The sequence below is a fragment of the Peromyscus californicus genome, unplaced genomic scaffold (assembly GCF_007827085.1).
Source record: "Peromyscus californicus insignis strain IS unplaced genomic scaffold, ASM782708v3 Scaffold_17__1_contigs__length_78620276, whole genome shotgun sequence".
In the NCBI taxonomy this organism is placed as follows: Eukaryota; Metazoa; Chordata; class Mammalia; order Rodentia; family Cricetidae; genus Peromyscus; species Peromyscus californicus.
The window spans coordinates 6,626,780-6,653,612 of record NW_026294469.1 but is presented as its reverse complement, the minus strand read 5'-3'; the positions used below and the strand labels follow the sequence as shown (position 1 = coordinate 6,653,612).

The window sequence follows — 26,833 nt, the reverse complement described above, 5'->3', positions numbered from 1 at the left end:
TGGACTTGTTTTTGCAAATAAGAGAGTGAACGTTCTTAACCCATTGCCTCCATAACTCTGAGAGCTCCACAGAGCATTTTCGCTGCATTACTTAGTGATATAAACTCTACTTCAAAGGGTTCTGCCATTTACCTCCATGGTGCTTGTGACAAATAAAACTCTGATGAAATGAAAACAATTGATTTAGCTCGGTTGTTTCTTTCCATTTCTGTTATGTTATACTCTTTGTGCTCAGAGTCAGGAGACAGAGTACACCAAGTGACTCTATACTCTAACAACATTCCTATTAATTGTTAGGCTTTGGTTGAACTTCTTAGCAAATTCTTAGTTATGGCAGGCACCATTCCATGATCTGATATTCAGAAGTACAGTTCAGAGATACATGTGCAATTGCTTGAAGTATCTGGGGAATTGTATTCTGTCAGCCCCCATGACCTCCTACTGAAAAGCAGAAGCCACTGCTCACCTGACTCAAACCTTGACTCCTCTGAGGGTACACACTCCTTCCTAAAATATTCCCAAGGGGTGACACTGGCCCTGATAAGGGCCATAGAGCTAGAGAAACAGGGTCATTATGTAGGCTGAGATATTTCCCATGCTGCCCCTGTCTGTTTACACTTCCGTTAAGTGGGATCAACCCACTCACTCACTCACTGGTGTCCTGACCTCAATGTATCAGAGCCATGGATATCATTGTCTTCTAACTCAGGCTTGTGTTCTGACTTTGCTTCTGTGATACATTTATAAAAATTCTCCTCTGGTACTTACTTTTCTTAGGAATCTACTTATTTGTATTTAACTTTGAGTGGTGACTACTAGTGTATAAATGGACTAATATTTTCATTTTCTCAAGCATTAACCTTGTTTAAATGCATATCTCTAGAGAGCATTTAGGGCTTTCATATATATATGAAATATAGATTAAATACATATATTTAATATGAACAATATATATTTATACACAAATTCTGTGTATATGTAGTTATATTATATTTGTTTATATATGTATATAATTTTAGAAAGTAGAAACAGGAAAGAAATGTTATTAAAGTTGAATTTTTTAATGTTCTTAAAATATGCTTATGCAAATAAGAAATTGCACTAGTCCAATATTAGAAGTCACACATAATATATAATACTTTGAAGAATGCTTATAGCAGAGGCCAAAATCTATTGCTAACTGAAATGAACTATTGAATTAGAATTTTGTTATACTGCTTGAAATAAATGTGTCCATGCTAGAATATAGGAGTTGGGAGATTATAGAATTTCATTGTCTGCTTCAGCTATTTAATCTTTGCAATGTTTATACCCTAAAAGCATGCCAACTTATTTTCTCTTTGCAAAAATATAGTATTTAAGGGGTATTGAAGATGTGTGTGTGAGTGTGTGTGTGTATGTAGGTGTGCAGACATACATGTAATATACAGTTACGTAAGATCACAGATACAAGCAAGGAATAAACTTCAAATGTTCTTACTTCTGATAGTCTTTCTCTACGACCATATATAAATCTACTTGTGAGAATGAGGAGTTAATATGGAATGTCATATCAGTATTAGACGTAAGCAAGCAAATTTGACTAAACGACCACATTATAAGGTATTTGTTTCCATAGATACTCCCACTTTGATGTGTCTTTCAGAAAATTGTATATCTTACTCTCTATAAAACAGAAGCACTTGGGTGGAGGTCATGATGTGTCTCTCTGTGTACGTGGGTAACCAATTGCTCTAACAGAGCCCTAGATTCACTACACTGAAGGCCATGGTTCCCCATCTGAGAGGCAGCTTCTACAAAAGAGATGCAGCCATGGTACAGAACACAGTTTGCCCTATGGCTGTTTTGCCGTGTATAGTTCATTAGTCCTGGAAGATTGATTCTTAGTCAATTGAATGGCTCAATTCAGCATCAGATTGACCCCTAACTCTGCTCTATTTTTGTTACAGTTTCTAATGTGGGTACAGCAGTACAGTGGGAGTTGAAGAAGGATGGAGTTGCTCTGTGGGATTGTGGGGTGCTAAGTGGAAGAGGTCCTTCTGTCATTCGAGGAAGACATGCAGAGGCAGTGAAATTTATTGGGGTATCTGCCATTTCAAGTTCTGTTTTTGTGTGTGGGGGGGTAGTGGGTGGAATAAAAGCAAGGATTATGAAAGTCAGCCATCCTACCTCTCCTCTTCTCTTAATTTTGTGATTTAAGAGAATAACCTTTGCCAGAATGAACAGACACAAGGCAGCCCATCACTGCATTCACAAGACCCCCGTTTCCTGTAGAAATGCAGTGTTAACTCTCGGTTGAACTCTATGGAACGTAAATTAGGAAAAAGAAAACGCCTGTCCTGCATGATGAGGACATCTCAGAATCTTCTGCTGATGTTAGTGAAAATGGGAAAACGAGAGAGAGAGAGAGAGAGAGAGAGAGAGAGAGAGAGAGAGAGAGAGAGAGAGAGAGAGAGAGAGAGAGAGGACTGTTCATCCAAGAACATGATACTCTTCCAATAGTTTTACGACCAGGAAGTCCCTAAGTCCACTCAGTCCAGCGTCATTTCTGTCATTTTCTTCCCTCATTTTGACTCCAGAAAAAATTAAAGTAGGGTCAGTTTGTTTTAAGTAAACATCATTTGTGAAGTCTTACAAAAAATGGTCTTAGTCCTTTACCTTAAAAGTTAAGTTCAAAATGAAAATAAAGGTACTGAAGTTTAGAAACATATTTCTAAATACATTTGGGTTTCCCAACAGGATTCTTTAAATAGAAAGGCAAAATGTAGGCAATTTATTTATTTTTGCAAAGATCAATTTCTCTAATACTAAAAACAAGACAGAATCTGGAGAGATGGTTCAGCGGTTAAAACCCCTTGGTACTTAGCCAGGCATGGTGGCACGTGCCTTTATTCCTGTAGCCGAATTTCCAAGCAGACTTATTAAATAAAAAACATGGATCCAAATATAGGGATGAAAGCCTTAGAGATCAGGGACATAGTGAGAGCGATCAACCAACCTTACCTCACCAGCACTGCAGCTTCCCAAAATGCTACGACTTCCTGTCTACCCAGGCTTTTATTGCCTTGCTGTTCTGCCCTCTCATTGACTCTTAGCCCAGCTACCTCACTGCCTATCTGTACAGACCTCCAGGTCTCTATGGTTGGTACGGGGATTAAAGGCATGTGTCACCACGCTTGGCTCTATTCCCTAGTGTGGCCTTGAACACACAGAGACCCTGCCTGCCAAATGATCAGATTAAGGGCATGTGCTACCACTGCCTGGCTTTTGTGTTTACTTAAAATGGTTTGCTATTTCCTTTGATCTCCAGGCAAACTTTATTTATTAACGTGCAAATAAAATATCCCCACATATGCCCAGCACTTGGGAGGCAGAGTCAGGTGGAACTCTGTGCATTTGAGGCCAGCCCGGTCTACAGAGCAAGTTCCAAGACAGCCAGGGCTACACAGAAAAACCCCATCTCAAAAAAAATCAAACAAGAAAAGAAAGAAAAACAGGTGGTACTCCTCAGAGGACCTGGGTTCAATTCCCAGCACCTATGTGACGGCAGGCACACATCTGGAATGAAGAAATACATGTAGGCCAAGCACTCCTATAATAAAATTAAAAAACGATAAAGCATACTGATGAGTGACGCCTTTGGACTGAGAGTGCGCTCCCTCTACCCTGTTAGGTTCTTCCTTGTGTCGTTTTCACTTTTTCTCAGCTAGGAACGTTTATCGTCAGGGATTGCTGCTCTGTGACCAGCTCTGTAAGGCTGGAGGCAGCTGAACGAACCGCTGTGGCTTTCCCTGCTCGGGGTATATGGAGCCCAAGATGCGTAATTATCAAATAGTGAAGTAGCCATCTGTACTTCCATAACACTTCACAACTTGAGCCTCTATATGTATCACTTGATGAAAACCCTGGCAGAGTTATTTTTTTTTCAAAGTTGAAGATTGGGAAATTACAGCAGCATTCAGAGAAGAAATGAGCTTGGACATCACTTAGCTCCCAAGTGCCAAAGATCATCAGTTTAGAACCTCAGAAATTTGGCTCTTTGGGGGTTTTTCCACACACACAGATATCAAGTGCTGTTCAACAAGAAGTTCATGAATTGTCAGTGTATATTTAATATAGAATACTCTGGAACCCATAAGCATAGCTCAGAAAGCCTCTATAAGTTTCCCAAATCAAACATGGAACATCTTCCCTTCTGTCCTTCACACAAACCTCCGAAACTCCAAATCTGGGTTCCAGCCTTGACAGTCTCCCCCAGCCACCATCAAGTTCATCTTCTTGAGATTTGCTCCCACAGTACACCCCAAACGTGCCTCGGTCACCACTGAAATCGAAGCTATCACTCGTCACATAGATTGCAGAAGATCAATCAAGGTTTCAGACATGATCTGGAATTGCCACACCTCCAGTCAGGGACAGACAAAGCTCTCCCCAGTGCAAAGATAGTTCTCACTCCTCTGACTGCGCACATCACTTACATAGAGCGCCACGACTTTGTTCATGGCAAAGATCAAAACTGATTCCTTAAAGTCCAGCGAGGTTAAACTCCTGTAGTCCCATCTCTTCACAACTCACCCTCTGCCCCAGCTGTCTGACTGGCTTCTACTTGTTCCAGCTCACCAGCCTCTTTCTCATCCCCACACAATCTGAGCACAATGCCCAGAGAGTGCCTGATTCATTATTAGTTAAGGATTTCAATATAGCAAGTCACATGCCAGCTCCTGGAGTGAGCCAAATCCCTCATCAGGTGCATTTACACACAAACACATAAATACATACATTTGTATGCATAAATATTCAATAGTTATGTATCCATATCCTTCAGTATCCCATTCACTAGAGTGACTTATTAGCCACTAAGGTACGGACTCATCTAATTTGATGCTTGTTGTATTCCTAGAAAAGTAATATAATAGAGTACTTGCCTCAGAATTAGATAAAGCAAACACTTCCTGAATAAGTGCTGACTGGGGATTCATTTATTTATCCCTGTAAGTGGCCATTCTTGCACATATATCACATGTCTTAGCCAGCCAGTGTTCTATTACTATTATGAGACACTATGACCATAGTGACTCTTTTAAAGGAAAGCATTTAATTGGGGCTTGCTTACAGTTTCAGAGGTTTAATAATACTCAGGGTAGGTAGCATGGTGGCCCACAGGCAGACATGGTAGCTGAGACTTCTACATCCAGATCTGAAGGCAGCAGGAAGAGACACTGGGCCTGGCTTGGTCTTTTGAAACCCCAAAGCTCACCCCCAGTGACACACTTCCTCCAACAAGGCCACACTCCTAATCTTTCTCAGGTAGTGCCACTCCCTGATACATTCAAATATACGAGCTTATGGGGGCTATTCTTAGTCAAACCACCACACTACACATCAAAACACACGTATACCACCTACATAATCTACTAAAAAAATTAGAAAATGCTTGTGATCTAAGAGGCCTCACTCATTTCCTTTATAACCTCCCCAAGTAGCATACTCTTTTTCTATCTCTCTTCACTCTCAGTGTTTTGGGCGTCACTTGAGAAAGAAATTGCTCAAAACTGATGACAGGACATCAAAGGGACATAAGAGCCAGACATAATGGGCTCTCACTGGGTAAATCTGGGATCTTCTGAGTGTGGAAAGTTATAATGTGTATCAAGAATTAGAGTACATTACTCAAGAAAAAAAATCCAGGAGCCCGCAGTGTGAGCATGGGCAGATTGGGGAAAGGTAGAGTGAGCAATCTCCATTTTACTGAGTCATACAGCAGGTCATTGTACAATAGAATTAAAGAAACAACTTTTGTAACCACTATTGCAACAGTATTAACAAGTGTTCCATTGTTGGGTGAATGGTTTCCTGGAACAGAATGTCCCCACTATCTCAGACAGCCCCTCAGCTGGCCTCTTGATCACAAAGGAGAAAGTTCCTTCAGACATCTATCAACTTAACCATGTGGTCAAACCTGTTATCTCCAGTGGTAGAGCAAACTCTTCTTCAGAATACTGTCAAAACACAAAGGTTAACCAGGATCCAGTTATCACAAATACTCAGAAAAACTCAAATTCATAGGTGTTCGCCAATACAACCCACTACTTAAAAAATGTGAATGCCACTTTTAAAAAATAAGAAACCTGGAGGAGAATACAGAATTAAAAGGGACCTGGTGGTTGACTGTATGCCATCCTTCTTGATTAGACTCTGGATTTAGAGAAAAGTTTTAATGAAGAATAGAGAGATAATTGAGGGGTGTGAACTTGAGCTATGGGACCTATAACAGTATTGCACCTCTATGAAATTTGTTGAGTGACATTAGGAAGAATGTATAGGAGAATATGTCTTTTGGAGGCATTCCAAAAACTAGATGTATTTGGAGGTGAAATCATTTGGTCTCTTCCACTTGCTTTAAAGTGACAAGCCATTGTTTTTAAAATGTGGGGAAAAGAAACAACCTAATATGGCAAAATGGAAACAGTTATTGAATGTAGGTACAACTTGCATAGTATTCCTCATCTTATGGATAAGTTTATGCTTTAGATATCTGTCAAAATACAAACTGGGAGAAATACTCTACAGTTCTCAGCCAACTATACAAGTAAGATTATTTTCACATAGCTGTTGTGTACAGAAGTGCTTTAGCCAATTAGTACCATTTCTGAAAGTATCGGATATCTTCATTCAACATTCTATAATATACTTAACACCAATAACATCAGTTCCCCAAGGCACTCAAGTCAGAGAGATGGCTCAGGGGCTAAAGGCACCTGCTGTTTGGCCAGATGACCTGAATTCAGCCCCCAGGACCCAGAAAGTGGAAAAGTCGAACTTATTCCCAAAAGGTGTTCTCTGACCTCTGCATGCAGGCTGTGACACATGCTCCTTTATACATACACATGCACACCACACGCAAAATAAACCAAACATAATAATTACAAAATACTTTCCATTTACTCAACAAAAACTTGACCAGTTCAACATCAAACTAAGTTTTATATGTGTGTGTGTGTGTGTGTGTGTGTGTGTGTGTGTGTGTGTATGCACATGTATATATAATTTGAAATTAATTTACTTCTTGAGAAAAAAATGTCAATTTTAAAATAATTATGTAAATGCCTCCTCCTACTGTTAAAGTTTATAATATAATATATTCCTGTTCTGGACTCTCTAGGAATACTGCTTAGTACTAATGTAACATTTAGGGTTCCTTCACATGGAATTTTCACATAAGCAGAGCAAATGGAGTGGTCCTCTATGAATGAAAGCATCCATCATCCATCTTATGTCATGACACACAACTTACATCTTAGTATGCATCATAATAAATGAATTATAAGACTATTGGTAGCTGTTTGTGCTATGTTTCATACCATAGTTCATAAATTATTATAATAGTAACAAAGAGAAAATGTTTCTGAAAGATATGTGAGAACTTTTCCCTTGATATGCACAACCCATATTGCTTTAATTTCACCATAAAGATCTTCATACTAAAAATGCATAGCTGATTTTCAAGCTTTATGAACTCAAATATCAGTGACCAGTCTAGAGCTGATATTATTCTGATAAGGGCAAAAGAGCAACAAATTGTTATAAGGCAGGAACCTGTTTTCATGGAGTCTTGATCTTCAAACAAAGGTAATGATTGCTTACAAAGGTAATCTCATGCCCCATTCTCCTCCCTCTGCTCATATTTATATCTTTAGTAAAATAATACCCATAGTGCTACTGAGAGAATTCTAAGACTTAAGAGAACTGGATGAAATTGAATTTAGTGGTCTTATTAAACTGTTAATATTTTATTTCATTTTTTTGAAGTTCCAAGACCATGAATAAGTTAAAAGTTGTTTGAATTTATAGCTATAGGAAGGCAGACTTCCACATAGAATTTGCTATTAAAAGCAAACAGCCCTGCAAACAATTTGTGTAGGTAATTATTAGCTAGAAGCTATTTGTACTCTAAGTGATTGCATATACACATATGATAATAAGACTTTGCACAAATGGAAACTTTTGATAATAAATCCATGGAAATGATCATGCCTGGGGAAATAATTCTAGATGTTATAAGTGTATTTGAATTGCCTGCAAACAGAATGCAGACTTCTAGACAAAGTATGTGGCTATTTTTCATTCATGATATTTAATAGGTCATTGTACCTAAAGTCTCAGAAAGGTTGAATAAAACAAGCAGTGGGAAATGTGCTTTGCTGTTTGTACACATATTAAAGTATGTAGCCACAGGAGAATTTGCAAAGTCAAAGTAGCACTGTGAATCTGTCACCAACGGTAAGCTAGACTACACTCAAAACCTCAGTTATCAGAAGTAAATATAAATCCCTGATCTTGACCTTGACATTCCTCTCATCATTACATACGGAAATTACTGAACAACTGGATTTTGCCTTTGTGGTGTGTTCACTCCTTAGAAAAAACATCCACAGTGAAATGAGCACAGAGCAGCTATACTTCATAAGCCCCGAAAACTCATGACACTTCATGGGACTGTACACTGCTCCCACCTAAGGTCAGCTGCGTTATATCTTAAACAAATAAAATCAAGATATAGGGTCCACCCACTCCCTTTCTTCATTTTATATTTTGGTTATGTTTGTGTTATTATGTCAATCTCATATTTTTCTGCTTAAAGAAAACCAGAACTCAGGTGTCGGTTCTGTGACTAGCTCGATTCCACGGTCAGGGAGTTTATTCTGGGATGACATACCACACATTCTACTTTCTCAGTGTTTGTGTGCTTATCCTTCTTTTCTCTCTCTGCCCCTCACAGTACCTGTCCCATGTCTCTGACTGACCTGCCATTTCCACTCTTAAACCAATGACAGTAAGCAATAGGGGTGGGGTACCACCCTGCCTGCAGCTCCACTACCTGTCTTGTTTAAAGCACCCTCCCCCAGCTTGTCACTGGCTCTCGTTGAGACATTCAGAAATCTGTAACTGTGTTGTGAGTTACAGGTCATGCCTTTTTGTTATTTCCCCCTACAGCACCCTTAACAGGGATACCAACCTAATAGCCAGTAAAAATGGTTGATACAGATGTTATGTTTCTCAACCACACAGCCCCAGTTACGCTGAGTTTCAACGGGAAAATATAGACTTTTCCTACAGTCCACTTATGTCTAAGCTCTCGTTGATCCAATCTCACTGGATAGACCTTTAGAACTACCATATGAATTTTACAGAATTTCATGTCCCAAAGTAGACATTGGTCTTATAAGTACCCACCCAGGTGGCCCTTCCACTGCATTAAAAAACTTTCTCTTTGTTGCCTACTCTAAAGGTGAATTCTTTCACAGCCCACCAGTCCCTTGCTCTGCCACATTGATAGCCCCCAGGGGAGCACCCAGGGAGTAGATATCTCAATCATCTTTTCTTGTTTCTGTTAAAAATAATTCATGTTCAACTAAAGGCTCAACAATGCATTTGTCAATTATTATCTTATCTTGTTTTTATCCAGATTTTAGAGATTTGGCAGGCATGTTTTATGATCACTGGCTTATGTTGTGATGCTTTTCTTGGTTAATTCAAAATTCAGTAGTTTTCTCACTCTTTCACATTCTGCAGTTTCATCATGTGTCACAGAGGAATACAAAATCTTTGCCTCACCATAAACTCATGTCTCTGAGCTCTAGTCACTATTTTTGACATCAAATATTTTACTTAATACACAAATAAAATGATATAAAGGCAAGTTAAAGAATAATAGCAGAAAATGAGTACACACGTACCCATTGTCAAGCTAAAGTGTCCTGGTTTTGTCAGGAGATGCTAATGCCTGTATCAAGTTGGTATCTTAGGTGCCTAATATAAGTACAGCAATCTCCTCCCTCCATGTCCTACTTTAACACGTTCTTAAGATTCTAAGTCTTGCCGGGCGGTGGTGGCGCACACCTTTAATCCCAGCACTTGGGAGGCAGCGCCAGGAGGATCTCTGTGAGTTCGAGGCCAGCCTGGGCTACCAAGTGAGTTCCAGGAAAGGCGCAAAGCTACACAGAGAAACCCTGTCTCAAAAAAACCAAAAAAAAAAAAAAAAAAAAAAAAAAAGATTCTAAGTCTTTATCATTGACTCCAGAGAACTCTTCATCATTAACTAAGTATTCTATCTAGGTGTTCAGGAAAAATAGCAGCACACGGCCAGTTTTATTCCAAGCAGCCTCTCTGATCTCTGGTCTTCTCAGTGTGAAAGCCAGATCCTCCCAGTCCACCCAGAGCAGTCATCCTCTCCTCACAGATGCCCTAGTTTCCTTTCTCCAGCGGTGATGAAACACCCTCACAGTTCCAGGTCACAGTCCATCACTGTGGGGAAGTCAAGGAGGCAGGAACGTCAAACAGCTGCCACATCACATCCGTGGTCAAGAGCAGAGAGAAGTGAGTGCATACGTGCTTATTACTCAGCTTCCTTTTTCAACTCACAAAGCCCAGGACCGAGAATTAGGGAATGGTTCTGGCCACAGTGGGCGAAGACTTTTTGCCTCAACTCAACTACAAAAAAATTCCTCATAGGCATGCTCACGGACCAACTTGATCTAGACAGTCCTCACCAAGACTCCCTTGTCTGGCAATTCTAAGTTTGGTCAAGTAATACCAACCATCATACCATCCACAACTCTTCCTGCCCTTTCCCCTATCCCTGCACCCTATTTCTTCTGACACTCTTAGCCCTTTTGCATTTTAAGGTTCTCATGAAGATTATAGGAAGGCAATTTTTCTGAAAACTTGTCTAAAAGCAATTATTTTGCATATGCTCTTGATGGAGAGTTGGATAAGACGTGCTAACATTTAACATACCATGATGCACACTTTTCCTTGAGAATTTAGAATTCATCTGTGTTTCACCACCTTGGTCTAGGTTCGGACGCTGCTGTTGTTAACAGATCTCACGGCTGCCATTCTGATCCTCCTCCTCTGCAATGTGAGATTTCCCTTTTCCCAGTGTTCTGAATTAGCAAGCTCATGCCCCCTTGATATATTCATTTGTCATCAATTGTGTTAAGTCTGAGAATGGCCTCTGTAAATTTGGAGACCCATGACCATCCCTTCTCTACAGGTTCATTGCGGGATATAACTAACAATCTCTCCTTTTCCCTTCTCAGCCCTTACTGTCTGGAAGTCCTGTTCTTAGACACTGACTCTGTGAGCTCAGTCTCATTTCTTTGTTCTCTTCATTTGACATTTACATCTGTTTGTCCATTTACATCTGTTTGTCCCTTTACTCTATTTGCTGAGAATTCCCTTTATCTCCTAACCTTTCTGATGACTTTTCTTTTCCATTTGGTTTCATTTTTCATTTACAAGAGATTTTTATTGGTATCTGATTTCTTTCTGTTAAATACAGGGTCCTGAGAAGCCCAGTGCACAGTTTCTGGGTTTTACTGCAGGCAGCATCTTGCATCTCCTCATTATCTCTCGAAGCATGTGGCTTACATTTACAGCCTTTTAAGTTAGTTATCACTCCTCCGCCAGCAATCCGCGTTCTAAAATGTGTGATTATCTCTCTTAGAAGCATCTCTCCCTCCCTTATCTATGTCTCTGTAACCCTTTTCCCCCCTAATTTCTTGATTTTTGTTTTAGAGGTATTTGAGGAGGGAAGGGAAACAAAAGAAAGTGGTCGGCCTGTACTCATTTGACTACAGACTCTCTTCACTGGCTACTTAACTGAATTAACTAAATGAAAGCATGAATAACATTGAAAACTTTGCGTTTATGAACTTTAAAGCATTCTCTGTGTTCCTCAGGGCTTTACTCACTTTATATGGTTTTGAACATTTCTGCTTCTCCCTGGAACGTTGGTTTTCAGCCTTCTGTACTACTTTCCTTGTTTGCCATCATCATTGAAAGCTTCTGTGTGTATCCCACTAACCACCTTAGAAAATGTCTTTGACATTTTAACATGATCACTGTTTTGTGCTGTGTTATTAGAATATCCCAAACATTTTTTACTGTATGATTTTTGCCAGTGTGTAGGGCTTTTGTGATTTCATTTATCCATTTTAAAGCCAAGATTCCTAGAATATCTTTTGCTGATGTATTTTATGTTGCTTCTGTATGAAATGGGTAAGATAAGTACATGTGGTTTAACATACAAAGCAAGAGGAAAAACAATGGGTGCACATTGAACTTAATCAATATCTGCATGTGACTGTTCCACTCTTGCGTGCATGGCTCACACACTTTACCACGTGTAAGAGAGAAATCATATTCATACTAGAATATACACATACTTGAGTTTCATAGCGTTTTATGTTAGCCATAGTGTTTTACTATTGTATAGAAAGCAGTATTACCATTTTTATAAGAGACATTATATAACAGTCAATGCAATATTTAGATAATCTGTAAAGAAGAATAAAGAATCTCCCAAAGATATACTGTGTATCTAAACATTAACAGAAGTAAGTACCTACCATATATGGTATAAGTAAGCCAACATCTCTTTAAACATAATACCTCTTCCAGAATTTTGTTGTTTCTGAAATCAGCAGATGAGGAAATTTTAAAAAATAATATTGTATACAGATAAGACCACATAAAACATGTTTTATTTAGATGACAATCAATAACAACTGTACTTAAGCTTTATTGAGTCACTGTTCAAGAATTTATTTGAAAACATATACAGAGAACTTTCTGAATTTAGAGAAATACAAGACTTTTAGTGCCAAATATTTATTCCAGTAATTTGTCTCATTGAAATCATATTCAATATTTGACATTAAGTAAGTGTAGATGGTGTTATTTTGCTGTCAAATCGCCATTCCAGCCCCAGCTTGACCCATTTCATGGCAGGCTGTAACTCACGCTCTTACCTGAATGAGTCTTTTCACAGCAGAAGGCGGCAGACAGACAGGGACAGCTTCCTAAGAACCCGATGCTGTTACCTTCTGAATGCTGCTGGGTTCTGCTTCCTTTGATTTTGGAAAGTTTAATCCTATGATCTTTAAACCTTTCCTGTGGGGCCGGAGAGACGGCTCTCCAGTTAGAAGTAACCTGCTGCTCTTCCAGAGGACTCAAGCTTAGTCCCCTTACTGAAATACTTTCCGTACTAACCAAGGCACATTTTCTGATCTTATACTTTTGATGTTGATTTCTCTTCTAGGTCTAGCCATAGCTAAGCATTATTTCTGCTCTGTTTAATCTCATCTTCACAGTTTTAGGTTATACTAAATGTCTATTTATTTAATAAATATCATATAGTAACAAATGATGTCTTGCCTTAGTTTCTTGATCACAATTATTTTTTTATACCTAAATCAAACATTTGTTCTAAGTGAGAAATGCTAGAAACATTCTTTGTAATGTTTGTAAAATCAGGCATGGGCTAGGATTCCCCCAACATTATTTCTGTCCACATTGTGATGGTCAGCACTCATAAAACTACTGAAAGGAAACCTAAGCCTTAGAAACTGGAAGAGAAAACAGCATTTAGTTAACAGTATGATTAAGAATGATTTAAAAGATAACTTGAAAAGAATATCTACACAAAATAGTATACTGGGTTAGAGAGATGGCTCAGCAGTTAAAAAAAAAAAATGGATCTTGCAGAGGACCTAAGTTCAGTTCCCAGCACCCAAATCAGACAGCTCATAACCTCCTGTAACTCCTGCTACAGTGGGGATCCAATGCCTAGCCTCTGCTGATACCTACATGCACTGGCATACATGCATGTATGCATACACACACATAATTAAATAATAGTAAATCTTTTTTTTAAAATCACAATTCTTTGTGTTTCATCCTTCACAGTCCTTTAGGATTCCCATTAGGTTTTCATTTCCCTGTTATCTAAGCTGAAGGAAATGGGCTTTGGGCTCTAACCTGTAACCTGTTCTACTCTCCCATTTTCTCTACAGATGCACTCAAGTTCAGCCATCGTTTTTCATGGTGATGATTCTTATAGCCCGGTTTGTCCATTCAATCCTGCTTGGATTATTGTATCTTATTCTGAGCCCTGCATTTAAAGGAAGGCATTAGCAAACTCAAATGTGTCTGGAGGGATGATTAAATTGATTGAAGCCTTCTAAACCGTGTCCCATAAGGAATGGCTGAAGGAATTGTGTATATTTATTGTTTATCCTGGAGTAAAACAGATTGAGGAGAGACAGAATAATTGTTTTCAGTAATTGGAAAGTCTGTCATGTAAAGGAGGGAACAGATTTGTTATGAGCTGTTCTAGAAAGCTCTACTGGAATCAACTTGGACAAAATATGAGCAGAGAAATTAAAATATTCTCTTATAATGATCAGAGATTAAACCGTATTTGCCTTGGTTTTCCCTAGCACAGAGTTTTATTTATACTGTGGACTAATGGATATTTATTGACTGGATTGAATCAATATGATTGAAAGAACAAACCTCTCAGTAAACCAGAGTGCCTTTTAAAGTAAGAATAGTCCGTCTTTCAACAAATCTTTACCAACAACTATCTATGAAATAGCTGCTTCTGTGCTTGGCTCATAGGATATAAAGCTATCAACATTGTGATGTTGTGGATGGTTTCTATGGGCAAGAATCCTTCTAAATGTTTTCTTGAATTTGATCGCTTTTACATCAACCTCATGTGACAGGTAGTTTTTATTGTTTACAGTATAGATATGAAGAAACTGGAGCACATGGAGGTTATATACTAGCCCGTGTTGAAAAGTTGGTTAGTGTTCAAATTAGGATTTGAACCCAAGTGGTTAGATTCAATGATTTGCATCCGTGGCTACCATGGTAAATCACGGACAATGATGAAGGACAAAGAAACACATAAGTGAAAGCACCTGAGGGCATGAGGACTAAAATGTAACCTAGGAATCCCTTCCTGCTGGGATTCTACCCCATCTCTACCCAGATGTCTGTGGCCTTTTCTCCCCTCAGTGTAGTCTTTACATCGGCTCTCAGTGATCATCTCAAAAGCAAACCCAATCATTCTACTTCCTTCAAAACTTTCATTAGCTCATGATGTCTGTAGAACATGGCTACCACCGCCCTTTGGACAGCAAGGCCTTCGAGGGTCTGTCTCTGCTTGTTGCTCTTACCTCATCTCTCCAGGAACACTATACAAACAATGTAGTTAATGGCTCTGCCATGTAGACCTTGTCTGGCAAGGAAACAGGGTTGTCTTGGGAATGAAGCTATCGATATGAAATGTTCAGAGCAGTGCCTTCCTTGTGTGTAATAACTGCTCAAGAAGTGTTAGCATATTTATTTCCATCTACTTCTGATTATCCTGACAAAACTGCTGTACGCTACCTATAATTTATCCCTTAGTTTCCTCACTCCACTGGCAATTGCTTTGTAATAGATGGAGAAATAAAGGGGAAGTATTGGCTCTCCTAATTAACAAGTGCAGAGGCAGAGAAGAATAGGCAGAGTCCAGGCAGAATTACTCCTCTGTTTTTCCCCAGACTTCTCAGCCTGGCCTTCCTCTGTGCTAGCCTGTGTTGAACCTGGCCTTCCCCTGTGCTAGCCTGTGTTGAGCCCGGCCTTCCCCTGTGCTAGCCTGTGTTGAGCCCGGCCTTCCCTCTGTGCTAGCCTGTGTTGAGCCTGGCCTTCCCTCTGTGCTAGCCTGTGTTGAGCCTGGCCTTCATCAGGGCAGCAAGAGGGCTTCCAGTACAGCCAGAACTACATAAGCCTTTCTATTCATATTCAGTAATACTGAAAATATCATTTTCCATCATCATCATCATCAAGTCCGGGCTGTTCACTTTGAGTAGATCCTCTGTAATATGCTCACTGTCACTGGGGAAAACAAGAATCAGGTGGAGTAAAGTATTGACTGATGATCCTCAAAGGTATGCCCATATCCTAACACCCAGGACCTTATTTAAGGAAAGGGCCTCTGCTGCTGTAATTAGCTTAAAATATCTAGGTGAAATAATTCTGCAGTATCCGGGTGGGCTTTAAATCCAATGGTATGCATATTGCTGCATCTCTGAAAGAGAAGAGAAAACACACACAGAGGAAAGGGCCATGTGAAGCCAAAGTAGAGGCCGGATCTAAGAAGCCATATGATGCCTGGAGTTGCCAGAAGCCCAAGAGCAAGACAAGCACTCTCCCCTTTGCATCTAAGTGGGTGTGGCTCTGAATCTAGCTTGATTTCCGATTTCCAGCTTCCAAGATCAGGGGAGAACATATTGCTACTGTTTTGTGTTTTGGTTTTTGGCTTCTTGAGACAGGTTCTCATGTAGGCTAGTCTGGCTTCAATTTCACAGGAGATGAATGTATAGGCCATTTTTGAGCCAACTATTTTTACAAGGAACATAGGCACACACTGCCAAGATTATACTCTTCCATGCCCATTCATGGAGCTGCGGTGGGAATGAGCCATTGTAAGCTATGGAACTTCTACATAGAGTAGCAACACAATAGTCACTTCTGTATTCTTCAACTCTACTTTCTACTTGTAATTTTTGTTTCTCAGGCCACTGTGGATCTCAAGCTTGCAGGGTAAGCCATTTTTTATTCACCTTTTCTGAGGTAACTATATTAATTTCAACGACAAAACAAGATCACTACATTCAGCTTTCTAACTCCCTTAACAATCCATAGTTTTCTCTTAGCTGCTTTGGCGTATCCCTTGTTGATAACCCTATCAGGTTATTTTACTGATGGCCACCCAAATTGCCATTTCTTATTCTCCTGAGGCCAAAGTCTGGAACTGCAAGAACCCATGTCATCATGTGTGCCCTTAGTAAACTAGAATGGATTCTGTATTTGCCTTGCATGTTGGTTAGTGGGATTTTTGTGATTCTACACAATGAAGTCAGTGGTGGTCTTGATCTTGACTGACATTTGAATATGCATAACACAATCTTACAGTTTCATGTAAAGAAATGTAAAACCCTACAGTGGTTTTATTTCCAGTATACTTAACATTATATAATACTCAAAGCTCTAAAAATCTTTAGAACAGGTTGGGGATGCCAAGTAAAATTGAAGTACAGAATGAATGGTTCATTTAGCAATAACCCCTTTGAGTGTTTTGCCTCATCTAATACAAACAAATGCTTCCAAGGGCATTTGGATTTAGCCTTATGCAGTCTTTAAAGAAAGGTTATATTGCTTAAAAAGTAAAACCTCTATATTAAATAATAGAATGTAAGAATTCAAAACTTTTCCCTCTAAAACAAAGAATATAAAGGCAAAGCCTTGTCTTGTTAAAGACTTTATATAATTAAATCTTAATTACCACAGCTAAAAGTAGAAGGAACCTGTTAAATAAATTGTATGGGAAATCACAGGAACAATATGAATAAAGAAACACCTACAAATTAGTGTCTAGTGAAGGAATGGAGGACGGAACACACTGAATGCTTGAGCAATCACACAATAAACTATAAAACACAAAACTTGAGAAACCATCTGAAAAATACTTGAAAACTCTCAGTGCCATTCCACCCATCCATCGCAATCTTACTTAATCTGTCTTCTTTCAAACTGGTATTTTAATGGTATTGTACTCAGCTAGTTTTGTTGTTGTTTCTACCACAAAAATTTTAATAAATTCAGTGCCTTGAAACAACACAAGTCATATAGTTCTGTAGAAGTCAGAAGCAGGCTAAAACCAAGGTGTCAGCTGGACCATTTCCTGTCCAGTTTGTTTCTTTGTGTTTTCTGCATCTAGGGCCAACATAGTTCCCTGCTTCCACTTCCAGTGTTAAGGCAAGTCCATCTAGTCCTTCTCTCAGGGCCTGGCTGAACCTGCCTCTTCTTTTTCCCTCTTCCACTGTTCAGGATATTTTCGATGAGATGGAGATCAACCAGGCCGCCAAGAAGGATCTTTTATTTAAGGTTATCTGATTGGCAACTCACATTCATTTTGTGATCAAAATTATTTATTACCATGGAATTAGTGTGTTTACCAGCTTCTGTAAATACAGGATGGACCTCTTTGGGGGAACTGCCAAAAGTAACGCTCCTAACTTCTCCATTTTGGTAATGAAGCTGTACATATGTAAGATGTTATCATTGGAGAAGCTGGAGACAGGGCACATAGGGATCTACTACTTTTATGACTTCTAGCTATTTTAAAATAACACTTATCAAGGGAGAAAGGATTTAGTGAAAACATAGAAATGCTTACAGAATTTCATGTTAGAAAAATGGACCAAAACATCATTATTCAGCCTCTAAGATCCTCAATAAAGGAATAAATAATAAATTAATAAATGAAAAAGAGTATCACTAAGTGGTATACATGCTTAGTGTGTAGGAGTATGTGGGTTCAATCCCTAGATATGTATAAAAGATTGTTTTTAATAGTAAATTAAGCCTACTGTGGTATAAACACAAACTACACCCAATCTCATCTAAAAATGTACATTAAGGTCACATTCTTCATTTAATTAAGTTATCCATTCAATATTTGCTGGTTTTGGTTATCAATACAAGGATCTATTCAATGACCATAAGTTCAATTTCCATCCCCTTAATTATAAACTGTCCACAATGAACTGAGTATTATTAGAAACATATCACAGCTTAACCTCAATATGGCTGATAGCAGCAATAGACTTTCACAATGTTTTTTGTTTTGTTTTGTTTTAGCACATTTACCATGCTTGCCAAATGAAAAACGTTAAGCAATGTTACTAAAACGTCTTAGGGTAAGCTTCATGCTGGTTGTATACTTTTCTGAAACACCATAACATTCTGTTTACTCAGTATTTTCTAATGTTATGTTATACATAAAATAGATGCTGTTACCCTGATTTTATAGAGAAAGTAAATTAGAACTGAAAAATGACATGAAGATTTCTGGGAAAGAGTGGGATATGTGCTTATGTTTTACTCTCCTAGACTAGTCCCCTAACAAAACAATGATAAATGGAATTTGGAAAGGAGAAAGCATGAGGGTATAATCAGACTCAAAACCTGGAACAGAAGCAAATAAACATCTAGGAAATGGACAAAAATCATGGGCCTTTTAGGCTATAAGTGTGGAAGCTGCTGACAGACCTGGGACTTCATTGCCTTTGTGGCGTCAGCTGGATGTAAGGAGGAAAGTACCCAGCTACCTCAAAATGAAGATGAAGAAGAAGGAGAAGGATGAGGAGGACGAGGAGGACGAGGACGAGGAAGAAGAAGAAGAAGAAGAAGAAGAAGAAGAAGAAGAAGAAGAAGAAGAAGAAGAAGAAGAAGAAGAAAGACATGATTGAAGATGCAACTAGTGGCACTAATATTAGTTTCCCCTGGAACTGAGGGGTTCCCAACGTGCAAGGTTTAGGGAAAGAAGGAGACAAAACAAACTAGAAACTAAAACCCAGCTATCTCTGGGTTCTGTTCTTCCATAGTGCCAATCTCACCCTTGGTCAAGAACATCAACCTAATAATAGTTAAGCTCAGCTCTATATGCAAGGCAGAAAAAGTCACAAACAGAAAGGTTTTGTTATGCCAATATAAACAAGTAATTACTAGCTAAAATCTTATAAAAACACACAAACCAGTGTGAAAATAGAAGTTGCTAGAGATGGGACTCAGTGAAAGAATGCTTGTCTCCGGTGTGCCAGGTCCCAGGTTCAATCCCCAGGACCACACACACACAAAAAAAAAAAAAAAAAAAAAAAAAGCAAAATTAGAAAAGTAGGGAGGAGATATGAACAAGAAACTCAAATGGCAGGCAGAATGGTAAAAATCAAAAACAGTAACAAAATACAAGGTAGAAAATTTTTAAAATGTAATCTTTTTATAAGCTCTGCCATGCAACATCATTTCCACCTCCAGGGAGTTTTGGTCTGAGATACAGACCTGAATGTCTAACTGGAAGCCTGTCTAGGGATAACAGGCAATTCTGGAGGAGGCGCAGAGGAAGGAGTCTCTGAGTACGTAGGTTAAGGATGGGTTGGTGGAGTCACCCTTCGCAGGAATCTGGAGAAGATGGAGGGGGAGCGAGGGCACTGGTTCTGCAGAGACAGAGCCCAGATGCGTGGGCAGGCACAGACAATGGAAAGGGTGGGAGTTAATGGATGTGGTCCTTCATTAGTGGTGTTTGCTTACACAGGGGACGGGAAAGAAAGGAATGATCCAGCCATTATGGATAAGATGAGGAGACATGCCTGCTGGGTTCCAACGTTAGGTTAGATCGGGAGAAAAGCACCCGTGTTCTGGGTTCCTTCTACACCATACTGCCTGTATAATTTAGTCCTAAAACTAACTTTGCCCAAATACCACTGCTCTCTTGCTAAAATCATGAACTTCTGCCAAGCTTAGCACCTTCTAATTTTCTTATATATAAATCACCTCTAATTAATAATGTTTTTTACTATTCTGAAGTTACAAAATACTTTCGTTGATGGCCTCCATGTTTTAAAAGAATAAGCTTATGTATTGGGATCATAACAGCATGAAGTGATTATATATGCACTTCTTTTCATAGTTGTGGAAATGACAATGGTCTAAGAAAACTACAAGTGATAGACATGAAAACTCTAACATCCCTCATGTCACCACTCAAGTTAGAACTATGCATTTACTAACACACTGTAAAATCCAGCCATAGCTTTTATCCTGTCATCTCTCCTCTGAGTTGAGTTCAAAGCAACAAGTTGATAAGTATAACTGAATTGAAGGTATTGTGTCCATGAGTGGAAATAGAAGGGCTGTGCAGAGCCCAGCAAACTTTAAACTGTGGGAATATCACTGAGTGCATGCACATAAACCAGTACAACTCTCTGTAATGTCACTTTCCAACAGACTACACTTTTTCCCCCGCAGGCTTGGAGTAGATATATGATCTCCAAATAGGTGCATGTTCCCATCTCGACTGACCTTCAAGGTGGCTTAAAGCAAAACAGTTGCTCTTCCCACCTCACCCGTGTTTAATGAGAGCCGTTTCCTCGTGCCAACGTTGGGTTAATGGACTGAGATGGAGGAAAAACAAACGGATCTCTCCGTTTCAGACCAGATTGCCTTTCTGCCTTGTGGCTTTAATCACTCAGTCCTCCCCACATCTGCCGTAATAACAATTATGGCTCTTCTGCCTCCTCCCTCACCCAGGAGGATATGAGAGACGCTAGCAACACCTCCGGAAAAAATCAGGGCAAATTCTTAATCTATTTCCAGCATGGTAGGTAATAATTTTCCTCTGCAAACCCCCAAGGAGTGCTTCTGTGGGCTGGCACACCCACCATCCCGTAGGTTTGTGACAACACTGTGATTTCTAAGTTTTCTTCTATCTTTCCTCTTCTGAGATAAGTTTTCATTTTGTAGACAGGTTGTAAAAGTCTATTTCTTCTTGTAAACAACTATTTCTTTGTTAGTACTAGATTTTGTTTAACTGTTTTCCTCCTATCTGAATCTTCTTATATACCCAGGAAATACGTCAGTTCATTGTTTAACTGTGGTTACCAAAGGATGAGAAAGCTAGCTTCTTTTCATAGCTTCCCTTGGGAGTTGTTCTTTGCTGCAGAGGGCTGAAACACCCTTATATATTTGTTTTTCACTCAATATAGGTGCAAAAGATCACCCATCAAAATCAGCAGATTTTCGACATCTTTAAAAACCTGCTTCCTGCCATGATCAAAACACTGAAAATCCCCCCAAGCTCTAACAAAATCACTAAGAGTTGCCACTTCCTTAGGGGACTGAGAAAAGCTGACTTGAGTAAGTGACCTGAGGTGGTAATAACTGTGGCTGTTTCATTCTGCCCCCCTCCAAATTACAATTAAAATGTAAAGAAAATGAGTGCCTGTGATGATATTTTTTCTGCTTGTGCATCAATGCTTTTGAGTATTGGGTTGTAGTTTTTTCTAATCAAATGATCATTCTAAATACTTTATACATCCCCCACAAACTCTGACTTCACACTGTCTCTGAAGCCAAGTTCTGTGTAAAACCTGGTTTCCTAAGGATGGCTGACTAAGCAGCATGTGGTGATACCCAACTCTAATCTCAGTACTTGGAAGGTAGACACAGGAGAAACCAGACTTTGAAGCTAGCCTGGGCTACATATCAAAATACTATTAGAAGAGAAAGAGCAAAAATCCCTAAATACTATCATGGTACTGGCCCTGCACTTACTCACAGCAGCTTTTAACTTTTTTGTTGTTGTTTTTTATGGTTTTTTTAAATTTTATTTTACAATATAATTTAATTCTACATATCAGCCACGGATTCCCTTGTTCTCCCCCCTCCCAGCCCCCTCCCCTTCCCCCCTGTCCATCCCCCATTCCCATCTCCTCCAGGGCAAAGCCTCCCCCGAGGATTGAGATCAACCTGGTAGACTCAGTCCAGGCAGGTCCCGTCCCCTCCTCCCAGGCTGAGCCAAGAAACACTGCATAAGCCCCAGGTTTCAAACAGCCAACTCATGCAATGAGCACAGGACCCGGTCCCACTGCCTGGATGCCTCCCAAACAGATCAAGTCAATCAACTGTCTCACCCACTCAGAGGGCCTGATCCAGTTGGGGGCCCCTCAGCCATTGGTTCATAGTTCATGTGTTTCCATTCATTTGGCTATTTGTCCCTGTGCTTTATCCAACCTTGGTCTCAACAATTCTCCCTCATATAAACCCTCCTCTTTTTCTCTGAGGGAGCTGCATGCAGAGATCCATGGCTAGGCCCCAGGTGGAGCTCCGGGAGTCCAATTAGCTTTTAACTTTTATCTTGACATAAGCTGGGGTTACCTGGGAAGAAAGAACTCCAGTTGAGGACTTGCCTCCATCAATTGGCCTGTGAGTGTGTCTGTGATTAGTGGTTGATGTAGGAGGGCCCAGACCACAGTTGGTGGTTCCACTCCAGGACAGGCGATCCTGGGGTGTGTCAGAATGCAAGTGGTTGATGAGGAGGAGGAGCCATTGAAACAAATAAAATAAAATGGACAGAGAATTTTTATAGACATTTCTTCATGCAAATGGTCAAGAAGCACACACAAATGCTCAAAATCCTTACTCATTAAAAAAATGAAAGTTGCCAGGCGGTGGTGGCGCACACCTTTAATCCCAGCACTCGGGAGGCAGAGGCAGGCGGCTCTTTGTGAGTTTGAGGCCAGCCTGGGCTACAGAGTGAGTTCCAGGAAAGGTGCAAAGCTACACAGAGAAACCCTGTCTTGAACAACCAAGAAAAGAAAAGAAAATGAAAGTTAAGCCCATACTACCTCACATTCATTAGCTTGACAATTAATAAAAACAAGTAAAAACTGAAGACAGATGAACAGGCAAGAATGTAAAGACCATGAGAAGGACATGGTAGCACACACCTGTAATCCCAGTACTTGGGTGACTGAGGCTGGAGGATCATGACTTCAAAGCCAGCCTGACCTACATAGTGAGACACTAACTAAAAACACCAACAAAAATTAAAAACAAAGCAAAAAGCTAAACCAACAAAGCAAACTTAAACTAGCACATTGCTAGTAGGAACAGAAAGTGGAACAGCCGCCACGGCTTCCTCAGAGCTTACACCAGAATTATCATGTGACCCAGAAGTGGAATTTCTGGAAATGTGCTGAGAAGTAGTGTGGTTAGTGCTGGAAGGAGGCTCTGAATAAGATACACGTGCATCCTGTTCACAGCAGTGTTATTCACAACAGCCATGCGGTGGACACCACCTGAGTGTCCATGGACAGATGCGTGGGTAAATAAGCTGTGCTAACACAAATTATAAAATGCTGTTTGTCTTTAAACTAGAAGGAAACATTGGCACAAACTACAATCTCAACAAACCTTGGAAGCATTGTGCTAAGTGACACAAACCTGTCATGAAAGAGAGAGAGAAAGAGAGAGGGGAGGAGAGAGGAAGAGAGGGAGGGAGGGAGGGAGGGAGGAAAGAAGGAAGGAAGGAAGGAAGGAAGGAAGGAAGGAAGGAAGGAAGGAAGGAAGGAAGGAAGGAAAGAAAAGAGAGGGAGTTCCGTATTGAGGCTGGAGAGATGGCTCAGTGGTAAGTAGCACTTGCTATTCTTGCAAAGGACCTGGGTTTGGTTCCCAGCACGTACGTGGAGGCAAACAATTTTCTTTAATTCCAATTCAGGCGACCAAGCCTTCTTCTGGCCTCTGTGTGCACCAGACATGTACATGATGCACAGATGTACATGTAGACAAACACTTGGACACATAAAATAAAAATGAATAAATCTTTAACCAAAACAGCAAAACACTGATGATTCCATTGAGCTGACATACTAGAAACTAGAAAGGTAGCTTCAGGGGCTGACAACAGGGTACTGGGAGGGTGCCAGTCAATGTGCATGGTCTAGGTGTTGCCAAGGAAAAGGAATGCTAGGAATTTACCCCACAACTTTGTGACTGCAACAGGATTGAAAGGCACACTTCCAAATGACTAAAAGGGTAAATCGGCTCAGCAGGCTATATTTAAATATTTATGTATATAAATATGTAATAATGACAAAGAAAAAGAAGCCAGGAATTTGAGGGACATGGGGGAAACTGGACTAAGGAAAGGGAATGGGGAAATGATGTGATGATATTTTAATAAAAATGTAAAATGGTGGGGGAAAGAATGCAAGGTCAGCGAGTCACAGAGGAAAGCAAGCCAGTAAGCAGCATTCCTCAGCAGTGGCTCCCTCACCCCCCCACCCGCAGAGTCCTCCTTGAGCTCCTATCCTGGCTTCCGTCAATATCAGACTATCAAATAGGATGAAACAAATGCTTCCCTCCCAAAGTAACTCTTCATTGGGATGTTTTATTACATCAACAAAAAGCTAACCAATACAGCCTTTCACTAAGATACATCAGTATGCTCCCTCAAAGACTCTCCTCAAAGATTTTGAGTCATATTTGGGATAAGAGATGAGTTATAGACACAGCAGTTGTACAATGTCTTCATCTTGAAGAAATATTTATCCGACTCTTCCAGAGAGGAAATGTGGTGTGTGGCCAACAAGGCTCTCTGCATGTCACAGATACAGTCCTGACAGTGACCCCATTTGCCAGGCTGTTAACCAGGGGAGGCCGCATGCTGCTTGGTATAGTTCAGTGGGAGACATGAATTTCAAGAAAGTCACACAAACACCAGCATCTGATGCAGACTCTTGTGAGTGTTTATATTTTTCTAAGGAGAATGTTCACATTTCCATTAGATTCTCAGAAGTGGATGTGACATAGAAGAAAATTAAGACTAAATTAAATGAGTTTATTCAAAGAAAAAGCTGATTTGGATTGGTTTTCTTTTGTTTTATATTTAAGCAATCTTTCATTGCCAAGGTGGATTTTTATGCTTTCTAATAGATTTTGGTAATTATGTCTTATGGGAGGGGATTTTTAGACCCAAGACTTTTGTATTTTTTATGCCCCACAAAGATTGCAAATTCTCCATTTAAATTTCATAAATGTTATTTTACCTAAATGGGAAATGCTAGATTAAACTTTCCAGTTTTGAATTTTATATACCGTCAGTTCTCCTAATCTATGCATTCATAAAATGTGTGATTGAAAATATTTGGCCAAAGCAGGTATCTATACTGAACATGTGCATACTTCATCCACAGATCCAACCAACTACATATGAAAATATTCAAAAACAAATAACAGCATCAGAACTGAACCTGAAACCCTTTCCCATGCATAATTCCATTGAGAATTTAGTGCTACAGACATTCACATAACATTTACACAGTGTTGGGGGAAGGGCAAATAGCTTAGAGACTCATTGAAGTACACCAGAGGAGGTGCATGGTTTCATGAGGATGCCACATCCTTTTTCCCCAGGTAGTTTGAGCATCCTGCTGTCCTTGATACTAAAGATATGAAGGGCTTTCCCAAATCCTACAAGACTGTCCTAACCTCATTCTCCATTCTTTTGCAACCCATTTTATTTCCCTTCTTCTTACAATCATGTTGAAGTAACTCAAACCTTCACTTGACTCTTCACAACATGAAACAGCTTAACTTTTCACTTGATTAAATGTAATGTTGTGCTTTAGTATGGGTAGGATAAGAGTATACAGTATTCCACAGATAGGACACCAAGTCCTTCCCACGAGTATTTACTACAGGGCTCCTCTTTCAGTGAGTTACCACATATTTGAAACTTCAGTGCTGTTCATATGCATGCTTTTTTTTGCCATATTTGAATACAAATCCAGACATGTACAATGTGAATTGTTTGGAATTCTAGGTTACTTTGAGGAATGGGCCCCAAGATATCAAGAAAAGATTGAAACTCCATGGAGAAATAAGCCATGTAGCCTTGGCATTTGGACATGAAGAGAAACACAGCCATCTGAAGTGGTCATGAACCCCAAACAAGTCTTCCTTTCTGTCCTGCTGTTTGGGGCAGCAGGGCTTCTGCTCTTCATGTATCTGCAAGTCTGGATTGAAGAACAGCACACAGGTAACATGTAGACCCTATGTTTTCCCTAAATGATAACCACAATGACCCCTCGGTATCAAGTAAGTTGTGATGGTGACAGATAGATGATAAGCCAGAAAGGTTCCAACATTGACAACTCAAATGCCCAGATCTCAAAAGGAATAAATATTTTAAATATTTTACACTGCAGTGGCCCTTTGGTTGGGCTTACACTGCAGTTTTTGTCATATCCAAGGGGAGCATCCTTGGTCCCATTAGCACAGCATCAATGCCTTTTTTGCAAACTACCTATAGAAGTATAAAACGTATTCCCTCTTTGATCTGCCTACCAATCTGCACCAAGCCTAAATAGGAGCAAAATACACGGGAATCTTTTTTAATTCCTAATTTTTTTATGTTGATTCTCAACATCAACATGAAAATTCTTCATAAATTTGCTGTTAAGTGGAGGCTGAAACAACCTTTGTTTCTCTGAGACAAGGTATCTCTGTGTAACAGCCCTGCCTGTCCTAGAACTCACTCTGTAGACCAGGCTGTCCTCAGACTCACAGAGATCTACCAACCTCTGCCTCCTGA

General features: G+C 39.7%; 1 protein-coding gene across 2 annotated transcripts in view; it reads left to right on the top strand.

The window, feature by feature from the left end:
* Positions 1-26,833, top strand: part of Chst9 (carbohydrate sulfotransferase 9) — a 270,562-nt gene that overhangs the window by 6,715 nt on the left and 237,014 nt on the right. For both annotated transcript variants that reach the window (XM_052741597.1, XM_052741598.1), the window contains exon 2: positions 26,063-26,278. In XM_052741597.1, the coding sequence (XP_052597557.1) occupies positions 26,179-26,278 (100 nt within the window). In that variant the 5' untranslated portion in view covers positions 26,063-26,178. The remainder of the gene's footprint in view (positions 1-26,062; positions 26,279-26,833) is intronic.